Source organism: Vicugna pacos, chromosome 9, assembly GCF_048564905.1.
Source record: "Vicugna pacos chromosome 9, VicPac4, whole genome shotgun sequence".
Lineage (NCBI taxonomy): Eukaryota > Metazoa > Chordata > Mammalia > Artiodactyla > Camelidae > Vicugna > Vicugna pacos.
In genome coordinates this window covers 56268839-56280869 of record NC_132995.1, presented here as the reverse complement: position 1 = coordinate 56280869, position 12031 = coordinate 56268839, and the positions used below count along the sequence as shown (strand labels likewise).

Genomic DNA, 12031 nt, shown 5'->3' with positions numbered 1-12031 from the left:
GGAGTGCAGTTCAGGCTGACAGGCCACTGAAGGGAATGCCCCTAGAAGAGCATCAATGCCTAGAAGAATGCCTGGCTTGGGTATTTCAACTTAGAGAGTCTGGGCTTTAAGTCTCAATTTCAAGTGGGAAGGGGAGAGCTCGGTGGTAGAGCACGTGCTTAGCATGCATGAGGTCCTGAGTTCCATTCCCAATACTTCCATCAAAACAAACAAACAAACAAACGAAAGTCAATTTCAATGCACTGTCCATTGAAACCTGTTAGTAGCCCGAATTTATGCTATGAGGAGTCTCACTTACTTAGCACAAAAAAAACTAAGTTGGATCAGGGCTTATCGGCATACCAAAGTCAGGGACTCTGGAGTAGAGTTCCAAGTCTAAAAAATAACTTTGCCACCTGCTTGCTAGCTAACACATGGAATCCCACTGTTGGGTGAGGAGTGAAAAAAAAAAAAAAGATACCAGAGCAGGGGCTGGCAAACCTTTTCGGGTTTGCAGGCCATACAGTCTCTGTTGCAGCTACTCAACTCTGCCATCACGTGTGGAAGCAGCCATAGACAACACGTAAACAAAGAAGCATGGCTGTGTTCCAACGAAACTTTCTACAACAACACTGGAATCTGAATTTCTTATCATTTTTATGTGTCATGAAATATTTTTCTTTTAATTTTCCCAACCATTTAAAAATATAAAAACGATACTCAGCTTGTGGGCCCATATAAAGACATGGCCATGGTTGGCCAACACCTGGCCACAGGGATGAGAGGAAGGACAGAGAAACAGAAGGCAGAGCTCTACCATCAAAGAGCTGAGCACCTCTCTGGGCATGCCACCTCCCCATCATCAGCCCTACTGGACCCTCACACTAACTGATAACTTCTCACCGTGGATTCTCTGCCTCAGCAAACAAACTTGCCTGCTGCTCCACGCACATTCTCTCATTTTAACCCTGATACAGAGCATTCTTACATCATTCCTCTTTGTTGGCATTATTTTTAGGCGTTTAGTAATGTTGTTTTCCCTTTTGTTCTAATTACTTATTTGGCTTTAACATTTCAACCATCCCAATTAGGTGCTTGCTGTCCCCTAATGAAGTACCCTTGAGAATGAAAGATACTGACATTCATTACTGCTTGTCCCAGGTACTGGCAGTAAGTGGATAACTAATCCCAAGGCAGCCACGGGAAAAAGTGACAGGGAAATTCTCCAGTGTGAAATATCTCCACAGCGAAGACGCAGCCTCTCTCCCCAAACTAAGGATGCACTTTACCTGAAAGGTGTTTCCTTCAGGATCCATGACCTCGCAGATAACCTCTGATGTGTGCTTCATGACGTACCTGCTGGCTCTCAGCTGCTCACGTTTTTGGAAAGGATGGTACATATCACTGCTTGATTCATGGCAATATATAGCCGAACAATCCCTATCAATATAAAGACAGCCTGTATTTGGAGGTAACACCTGGAAGGGTAACAGAAGGAGAGAAATGACTTAAAATTTCCCGCTTGATTTGAGGGTTTTGGAAACTCATTTTAGGAAAAAGATTACCCCTAGATCCCAGCCACAACTTCCTGTGTTTCCAGGAAGAAAACATGACCCAAGAGGACTTAAGCTTTGGGAAGATGACTTGATAAGGAGGCAAACTGAATGATCAGGATGTAACTGCTCCCGAGTCTCATATTTTATCTACTCACTATAGTACCTCTTCCAAGTAATTGCCTTGTTCCTTCTTATTTAGGATGTTTAACACAGAATATTAAAAAATATTTTAACTTAAGTAAACACACTTGGCCCTATCCAAAATGTTTAGAATCCTTTTATGTTCTTGGGCAAGAAGTATCTCCAAGAGGGTCAAAAACTATGGGCCAGATGCATTTAGAATCTTTTATTTATCCTCATTTCTCTGGTGTTTTTTTTTTTCTTCCGTCTTTTGCCTCAACAAGTGACATTCATTCAAAGAAAAAAATGACAGGCTGTCCATCCCTTGGCTCCCTTCCCACCCCTCTCCTGCCACTCCTCAGAGCCCCTTCAAGGGTTGATCCCTGCCTTAAGTAATAGCTTTTGTATAATGACTTCTGGTTCAGATAAACTCCTTTGTGAGGTATAATTCACATACCATAAATTCACCCTTTTAAGGTGTACATTCAGTGGATTTTAGTATATTTAAAACCTTGTGCAAACATTACCACTAATTCCAGAACATTTTCATCATCCCCCAAATGACATTAGCAGTCACTCTGCATCACTCCTACTCCTAACCCCTGGCAACCACTGATCTGCTGTCTCTGTGGATTTGACTATTTCAGACATTTCATACAAATGGAAGCATGCAACATATGGCCTCTTGTGTCTGGTTTCTTTCACTCAGCATAATGTTTTCAAGATTCATCTATGTTGTAGTATGTGTCAGTACTTCATTCTGTTTAACGGATGAATGATATTCTATTGTGTGGATATACCAAATCTTGTTTATTCATGAATTGATGGACATTTCAGTTGTTTTCATAGTCTCGCTATTATTGAAAATGCTGCAATCAACATCTGGGTACAAGTTTTTGTGTTTTAATTTCCCTTGGATATCTACCTAGGAGTGGAATTGCTGGATCATATGATAACTCTATTTTTAACTTTTGGAGGAACTGCCAAACTGTTTTCCAAAGTGACTGCACCATGACACATTTCCACCAGCAATGCATGAGTGTTCCAATTTCTCCACATCCTCACTAACACTTGTTATTATCTTTTTCATTCCAGTCATTTCAGTGGGTGGGAGGTGGTAGCTCATTGCAGTTTGATTTGCATCTTCTAGTGACTGATGACGTTGAGCATCTCTTCATGTGCTTATTTGCCATTTATATATCTACTTTGTAGAAATGTCTATTCAAATCCTTTGCCCACCTTTACAATTATTAGTTTTTGTTGTTGAGTTGTAGGAATTCTTTACATATTCTGGACACTAGACTATTATTAGACATATGATTTACGAATAACATCTTCTATAGGTTGTCTTTTCACTTTCTTGGTGGTGGACTTTGAACACAAACTTTTAAAAATTTTTGATAAAATTTGTGCTTTTGATGTCATATCTAACAAACTATTGCCTAATTCAAGGACTTGAAGATCTGTACCTGTGTTTTCTTTTAAGTTGTACATTCAGTGGGTCTAAAGAAAGAGTTTTATGGTTTGAGCTTTTACAGTAAGTCCTTGCTGCTTTTGAGTTCATTCTATGTATGGTGTAAGGTAGGGATTCAACTTTATTCATTGTTTGTTGAAAGCCTATTCTTTCCCCCGTCAAATTTCTTGGCATGTTTTTAAAAAATTTACTGACCACAAGTTGACAATAAATGAATTCTCTGTTCCATTCCATTGGTCTATGTGTTTATCCTTATTCTAGTATCACACTGTCTTGAGTATTGTAGCTTTGAAATATGTTTTGAAATCAGGAAGTATGAGTAATCCAATTTTATTCCTCTTTTTCAAGATTGGTTTGGCTTTTCTGGGTAACTTGAAGTAACAAAAGAATTTTATCTTATTGATTTTTACAAAAAAGGCAGTTGAGATGTTGACAGGGAACATGGGGATTACTGCCATCTTAACAATATTGTCTTCTATAAACTGAAAATAGTATATCTTTCCATTTATTAGGTTTTCTTTAATTTCTTTCAGTGATGTTTTGTAGTTTTCAGTGTAGAAGTCTTGTATTTATTTTATTAAATTTATTCTTAAGTATTTATTTATTTTTGATGCTATTTTAAATGGAATTTCTTAATTTCAATTTGGATTGTCCATTATTAATGTATAAAAATACAATTGATTCTTGTGGATCAATTTTATATCTCACAATGTTGAATTTTTTAATTAGTTCTAATAGTGTGTGTGTACACTATATTTCTGATAGATTGTATTCCTTAGGATTCCTTAGAAGTTTCCTTTTATTCCTAGTGTATTGAGTTATTTTCTTTTTAATCATGAAAGGGTGTTAGATTTTGTCAAGTGCTTTTTCTGAGTCTATTTAAATGATCATGTGGCTTTGTCCTCTATTCTTATGGTATATTATATTGAGTGATTTTTGTATCTTGAACCAACTTTGCATTCCTGGGAAAAATTCCACTTGGTCATGGTGTATAATCCTTTTTATATGCTGCTAGATTAGTTGGCTAGCATTTTCTTGAGGATTTGCATCTATCTTCATAGATATTGGTCTGGAATTTTCTCACGATGACTTTGTCTAGTTGTGGTGTCAGAGTAATACTGATTTAAATAATTAGTTGGGAAGTGTTCCTTCCTCTTTTATATTTTGGAAGAGTTTATGAAAGGTTGTTCAGTGTTAATTCTTCAATAAACGTTTGGCATAATTCACCAATGAAGCCACCTGGGCCTGGGCTTTGCCAGGTGCCAAGTTTTAAATCACTAATTCAATCTCTTTAGTTGTTTTAGATTTATTCTGAGATTTTATATTGCTTCTTGAGTTAGGTAGTTTGTGCCTTTCCCTAAATGTAGCCATTTTATCTAGGTTATCTAATTTGTTTCTGCATAATTGTTCATAGTATTCCCTTATAATCCTTTTTACTTCTGTAAAGTTGGAAGTAATGTCCTCTCTTTCATTCCTAATTTTAGTAATTTGTGTCTCCTCTCTACCTACCCCCGCTTTCTCTTGTCTGTCTGTCTGTCTCTATAAGTCTAGCTAAAAATTTGTCAAATAAAACAATTTCTGGTTTTATTAATTTTTCTATTTTTTTCTATTCTTTCTCTTATTTCTACTCTAATCTTTATGATTTACTTCCATATGCCTGCTTTACATTTAGTTTGCCTTCTTTTTTTTCCTAGTTTCTTAGGATGAAAAGTTAGGTTGTTGATTCAAGATCTTTTTTAATATGGGCATTTAAGCATTTAAAGCTATACATATCCTTCTCTGTGTATTGCTTCTGCTTCATATAAGTTTTTGTGTAAATTTTTATTTTCAGTCATCTCAAAGTATTTTTAATTTCTTTGTGATTTATTCTTTGTGTTAATTTTCACATATTTGTGCATTTCCCAAACTTCCTTTTGTTACAGACTTTTAATTTCATTCCACTGTGGTGGGAGAACATATTTTGTATGATTTCAATCCTTTTTAATCTGCTGATATTTGTTTTGTGGTGTAACATCGAGTTTTTTCTGGAGAATGTTTCACACACGCTTGAACATAGTGTATTCTCCATAGTGAGTGGAGTGTTCTATAGATCTCTAGCAGGTCTACTTGGTTTATTCTGCCGTTTAAGTCTTATTTTTGTGTTGATCTTCTCTATTTTAGATATTGTCTAGTATCTAAAAAGTACTAAAGTCTCCAAATATTACTGTTGAATTGTCTATTTCTCCTTTTAACTATGCATTTTAAAACGTACAATATACAGCTCTGGAAATACTCATTTGTTTTTGGGCTCTGTTGTTAGGTGCATAAAATGATTATAATTGTTATGTCTTCTTGACGGAGTAATCTTTTTATCATTATAATACATCCTCTTTGTCTCTGGCAATATTTTGTTGTAAAGTCTGTTTTACCTGATATTAGCAGAGCCACTCTGGTTCCCTTTCACTTAGTTACAGCAGGTATATCTTTTTTCATTCTTTTACTTTTAACCTATTTGTGTCTTTATCATAAAGTGTATCTCTTGTTGACAGCATGTACTCATATCATGCTTTGTGATCCATTCTTCCAATATCTGCCTTTCAATTAGGTCGTTTAATCGATTTATATTTAATGTAATCCCTGGTAAGGTCAGATTTGCATATTCCAATTTTCTACTTGTTTTCTATATGCCTTACATCTCTTTTTCCCCCTTTATTCATCCATTAGCGTCCTTTTTTGTTTTAAATAGATATTTTCAAGGGTGTCATTTTAGCTCCTTGTTTCTTTGACTATTTTTGAGTTATCTTCTTAGTGTTTCTTGGGGATTACAAATAACATCTTAATTTATAACTGTCTAGATTGAATTAATACTAAGACTTTCAATATTACACAAAATCTTTGCTCCTATATAGCTCTACCTCTCCCCCTTTTGTTATCATCAAAAAGTACATTTTGATACATTATAAGCACGTAGGTACACTTTTGTAATTGTTGCTTTATGCAGTTGACTTTTAGATCAAAGAGAAAAAAAAGGTCACAAACAAAAATACATGTATACTGTCTTTTATGTAGTTACCTATATAGTTACCGTTAAGATTCATTTCTTTGTATGTATTTGAGTTACTGTGTAGTGTTCTTCCATTTCAGCCTAAAGGATTCCCTTTACTTTTCCTTGTAGGGTATATCTAAGAGCAGTGAATTCTCTCAGCTTTTGTTTTTCTGGAAATACCTTAATTTCTTCTTCATTTTTGAAGGATAATTTTACTGAATAATGAGTTTTTCGTTGATGATCTTTTTCTTTAAGCACTTTGAATATGTCATTTCGCTGCCTCTTAGACTCTATGGCTTCTGATGAGAAATCAGGAGATTCCCTCATATTTGATGAGTCTCTTCTCTCTTGCTGCTTTCAAGAGTCTTTCTTTGCCTTTTGTCTTTAGTTTGATTATGATCTGTCTAGGTGTGCATCTCTCTTGAGTTTATCCTATTTGAAGTTAAGATTCCTTTATGGGAAGATTGTTTCCATCAAATTTGGGAGGGTTGAAATCATTATTTCTTCAAATAATCTTTCTGCCTCTCTCGCTTTTCCTTCTCAGGCTCTTATTATGCAGAAGTTGATATGCCTGATGTTATCCTACAGGTCTCTGGGGCTCTGTTCATTTTCATTCATTTTTCTCTCTCTCCCTCAGACTGGTTAATCTCAATTCATCATTTTCAAATTTGCTGATTCTTTCCTCTGTCTGCTAAAATTTTACGTTGAGCCTCGTTAGTAAATTTTTCATTACAGTTATTATGTTTCTAACTCCTGAATTTTCTGTTTGGTTCTCCTTCTTCGCTCTCTTTTTTTTTTTTTTTTTTTTTTTTAGTAATTTCTGCACTTGGTGAAGCATCGTTCTCACATTTTGCTTTAGTTCTTTACATAAGATTTCCCTTAGTTTTAAAAACATATGATAATAGCTGACTTACATTTCTCTGTCTACTAAGTGCAAAGTCTGGGTTTCCTCGGGGATAGTGTCTATTGATTGCTTCCTCCCTCTCCACCCCAGTTTAGGGGCCGTAATTTCCCTTTCTTCCCCCATGCCTCATAATTTTTTGTTGAAAACTGGACATTTTAAGTAGTATAGTGTACAATTCTGGAAATTAGACCCTTGCCTCAGGGCTTGTTATTGTTGGCTGTTTGTTTAGTGATTTTCCTGAACTCTTTCTTTAACATTTATATTTATTGTCATGTGCAGACCTAACATGTTTGTATCATTGCTCAGAGGTCTGCTCATAATTAGGCAGATGTTGTCTTAAGTAATTAAACTAATGCATCTTTCAGCCTCTGCTGAGGGCTGTTTGCCTAGTGAGGTATTTTTCCAACATTCCAGCAGCAAGTCTGCAATCCGACCTTAGCCCTCACTCCCTGCTTGCGTAGAGCCTCTCGATCTCGGCAAGAGTGAAAGACCAAGGCTTTCTGAGTTCTTTTATGGGCATTTACATAGCCTTGCACATAAGTGCAGCTTTCTAGAGTCCAAGGAATATGTCAGAGCTCTTCAAAGCCCTCTATGGACTTCTCATTTCCCTTCTTTACCCTTTAACTATTTTGTTCAGCCTCTTGTTTGTTACTGCCACTTCAGGCAGCGGTAACGTTAAATAATTACCTCTCTCTGGGGAAAAGCCTGTTTGTAGGGAGTGAGCTCAGAGTTAGATCAAATAAAGACAACCCTGAAGGTGGAGGTTTCCAGGGAACTGCCAGACAGGCCAAACAATGACAATATTTTGTGATGGAGCTTTTGAGGGGCTCCAAATTTATTCTTCGTTGGTCAGTGCTGGTTTTCATAGCTATCATGCACATGGAGGTGATTTTCAAGGATGCTATGGAACTGGCGGAGGGGAGAGGAATCTGGCTGTTCTGCCACAGTGTCAGTCTTTCTTTCCTTTTTATTTAAATAAACAATGCCCAGATTATTGTCATCCTCTGGTTAATTTCCAGACCTCTGAAAAAGTTGATTTTGACAATATTTCCAGTTTTCTAGTTGTTTTTAAAGAGAAGTAGATTTTTGGAGGTCCTTACTCCACCATTCTGGAAGCTTCTCAGATTGACTCTTCCACATTCACCAGGCCCAGAGAACCCCATTGGACCTTGACTAATTCTGAGGCTTCTCTGTGGTTTCAGGCACATTTTAAAGAAGGCACCGGTGATTGGTTAAATTTGCAATTTTCCCGGCCTCCTTTAGTCCCCATCAAAATGTACCCAAATTGTCAGAGACTGACTCTGTAATTTACCAAAAGCCGCTCTGGACAAAAAATGATTGCCTATAACTCTCAGAATTAAGACACACACCATAGGTGAAGCAACCATGTACAAAAGCCAGAAAGAAAACCTGGTTAGAAGGACGTGCCTTGCCTTCTAGGAAGGTATCCTAGAGAAACAGCTATGCTGAAGCCTAGAGACTCAACATGGCAAATACAGCAATGACCCCTGTGCATACATACATATGCATACATGACCCCTATGCATACATACATATATATGTACATTTGCTGCTCCTGCTGTTATTGTTAGTGACTGTCTTTGATTAACCGGATACACAGTTAGCAGATCAAATTCCCATAATATTACACATTTATACTCCTCGGAGTTTACTATAAAATCTGCCTCTTCCAACTGATTTCACACTGAGTAGAGGACAAGCCACCCTCCATCACGATGTTTGTTTATGGTATTGCTATTAAAGCCAAGGCCTTCTGAAGTCCTTTTCTGTAGGATTCTTATGAATGCTTATTACATTTGTGTATTTTCCCCAAAGGAGTCAGGATCAGACTGGTATAGAATAGTCAGAAGTTCATTCCAGCATGTACACACGCACACGCACACGCACACACACACGCACACTCACACACATTTCCCCAGAAAGACAGGAGGTCTTCTGGTCGAGGGAAATGGGCTTCAGCTCCTAGACCCAGGGACAGAGGAAGATTTCCTATGGGAGGAAATAAACCCATTACTTGTTCCTGAAACCCTCCAGATGGGCAGAAAGTCCCACCCTCACTTTTGACACATTATGGTCATAGAGGATAACAACTGTTACACTCACTTTCTCTTTGAGGTTTTGATTAATCTTTCCAGGGCTGCCAAGGCACAATAGTGGCCAATATTTCAAGCCCTAGCTCTCTTTTTCACACACTGCCTTAAATTCAGCCTCAGTCATCACACTACCCCATGCTGGAGAGGAGGTAGTGACAGGTGGGCCAAGGCCAATGCAGGCTGGACAGGAGGTATTTTTGAATGGCAGCTTTCAACTCTATAAAACTACAGAACTATATGTAAGTGTTCCTAAGCTTGCTTGGAGGTTTTTGGTTTTTTTTTTTTCCAGTTGGGAGCTAAGACATGTGTGTTTCTCAACCAGGAGCCATTAAAGTTCATCCTTTCTTGGCCTGTGTTTCAGGAGATTGGGCAAACAAGCAGCGACTGAATAGCGTCAGACACTGAATATCTCCAAGTTGGATCTCTTTTCTTTACGTCTCTTCCTCCAGTGATAGCTGTCATTGGTCCTAAAATTCCTTTGAACTCATAGTTGTAAACAATGGAGTCTGGGGCTGTGATAAAAATAAAGCTGACCTCATTACAGAATCTTAATAAGACATCTGGTACCAGAATCTGTTAGGACACATGGTACCAGAACATGGACGCTGCCTAAAAAAATGGACATTCAGAGTGCCACACAACTGCAACATATCATGGTCATCTCTTACTCTCAGCATCTTCCTTGCCCCACAAGGGTCTGCACTGGATGAAGAGGGAGGAGGATGACACCAGGAGAGATGGGAGGGATAAACTGGCTCCAGCAGCTTTCACAGTAATGAAGGTTTGTTACTGATGTCTTTGTCCATCATCTTTCGGCATCATGCTCTCAGTATCCTGTGACATTAGACGTGACATACTGGCACTTGTGTCCCTTCTCCAGCAAGGGGAAAGACCAAGGCAAATCCTTCTGAGACTGAAGGGACTGCAGGCTGACCCAGCGTGGTTGTGTTTAACAGGGAAATGCAAGGAGGCAGAGGAGTTAACGGTGCTTCTCCTCATCGCTCCAAAGACAGAGCTGTGCTTCAGCTGGCTGACTGCCCTCCCAGGACCGCACAGAGCACATGCACCCTCCCATCCTGCGGGGACACAAGGTAGCAGGGGGACAGGAGAATGAGAATGAGGGGAGAGGGGGCAGGAGCTGAAGCTGGTCTGGTGGGGACAAGCCAACACTGACTGCTTCTAAACCCCACTTTGCCCACACCTACCATATAAAGGATCCCCAGCAAATACACTCTGGTTTACAAACTTCAACCCCAAATACCCCAAAGTATTGAAAGACAAGCAGGACAATGTTTTTCTGGAATGGACTGTAAAAAGAAGGCGAATAAATTTAAAAAGATTGCAGATGTTCACTGTCACAGAGGGATGGGTTTCCTTCACTGAGTGGCCACTCAGCTCTGGCACTCCTCATCGCCCCCAGACCTACCTGGTATGTTCCCTGTGGTTTTGCAATGATAGACGTCCCATCCCCAAAGGTGGCACAGCAGCTACTGTCCTCACAGTTGGTGATGACAGTGGCGTAGTGTGAGTTTTCTATCCGCATGCACTTCACCTGCCTGGTGACCGTCCGAGGACCTTCGGCTGCAAGCAAACGCAAAGAAAGCAGGTTTGATAGGATGCACACGCCCGCCTGCTGACTCTGCTCCTGGACTAGGAGTTGAGATCTGGGGCTGAGAACTCACTCCTCAGGGCTGGACTGTGGGCTACTCTATGTCAACGTAGTGTAATTCTTCCAAAATATCTCTTTCTACTTAATTTAGTGTGCTGTTTTGTTCTTACCAGTCTTTATTTTGAGAAATTGAAAATACCCAGACAAGCAGAAAATGTAATTTAACTATTCGTAGGCTCACCAATCCAAATTTACACTTGTTAATATTTTGCCATATTTGCTTCATGTTTAATACTTCCATAAGAGAAAAACTGCAGATCAAGTTGAAGTTCACTTTTCTCTTTATCTCTGGGTTTATTCCTTTTTCTCACAATTCATTTTTATACTTCTATATAAATGTATGTATCAAAAACAATATATGACATTTTGTGTGCTTTAAATTTGCATAAGTTATACATTGCTCTATGTAACATCCTATACATCTTCTTTCACTTAATGTTTGGTGACCTTTAGCTATCTTGATGTATACATGTGTATGGATATGTGTATGTGTATGTACATGCATGTGTGTACTTCATGGCTTTTAATTGCTATATAGTGTTCCTTTGTAAGAATATACCATCTTTTATTTTTCTGTTCTACTGTTGATGGACATTATGTTTTCCCAGTATTTTTTTTTATTGAAGTATAGTTGATTTAAAATGTTTTGTTAGTCTCTGGTGTACAGCATTGTGATTCAGTTATACAGACACATATATACATATTCTTTTTCATTTTCTTTTCATTATAGGTTACTACAAGATATTGAATATAGTTCCCAGTGCTATATAGTAGGGCAATGTTGTTCATCTATTTTATATGTAGCAGTTAGCATCTGCAAATCCCAAACTCCCAATTTTGTTTTCCCAATATTTTCATATTATACTTCAATATTGTGATGCAAGTAGCATTCCAGTGCCTGTTCCCTGTGTAAAAGTATAAGAGTGTCTTTCTCTGTAGACCCAGGAGTAGAGTTAGTGCATCATACAATAGGCACATTTTCCATTTACTAGATATTTTTAAATTGCCCTCCCAAGTGGCTCTTTTAATTGTCACTCTAACCAGCAGAGTATAAAGGTTCCTCTTTTTCCATTCACTTGCCAATTTTGTTCCACTTGATTTGGCAATGAAGCATTTAATGTATTAAACAAATAAACTCTGGAATTAAAGACAAGTGAGTCAGGGAGTAGTTTTTCTTTTAAAATCTTGTT

At 38.0% G+C, this 12031-nt stretch overlaps 1 protein-coding gene across 7 annotated transcripts in view; it reads right to left on the bottom strand.

Moving 5' to 3' along the window:
• Positions 1-12031, bottom strand: part of SPAG17 (sperm associated antigen 17) — a 356415-nt gene that overhangs the window by 44251 nt on the left and 300133 nt on the right. For all 7 annotated transcript variants that reach the window (XR_012075867.1, XM_072967909.1, XM_072967912.1 and 4 more), the window contains 2 exons: positions 10599-10753; positions 1269-1457 (listed from right to left, as the gene is read on the bottom strand). Coding sequence is in view for 6 of the 7 variants with exons in the window: in XM_072967909.1 (XP_072824010.1) it covers positions 1269-1457; positions 10599-10753 (344 nt within the window). In the remaining variant the exon portion in view is untranslated. The remainder of the gene's footprint in view (positions 1-1268; positions 1458-10598; positions 10754-12031) is intronic.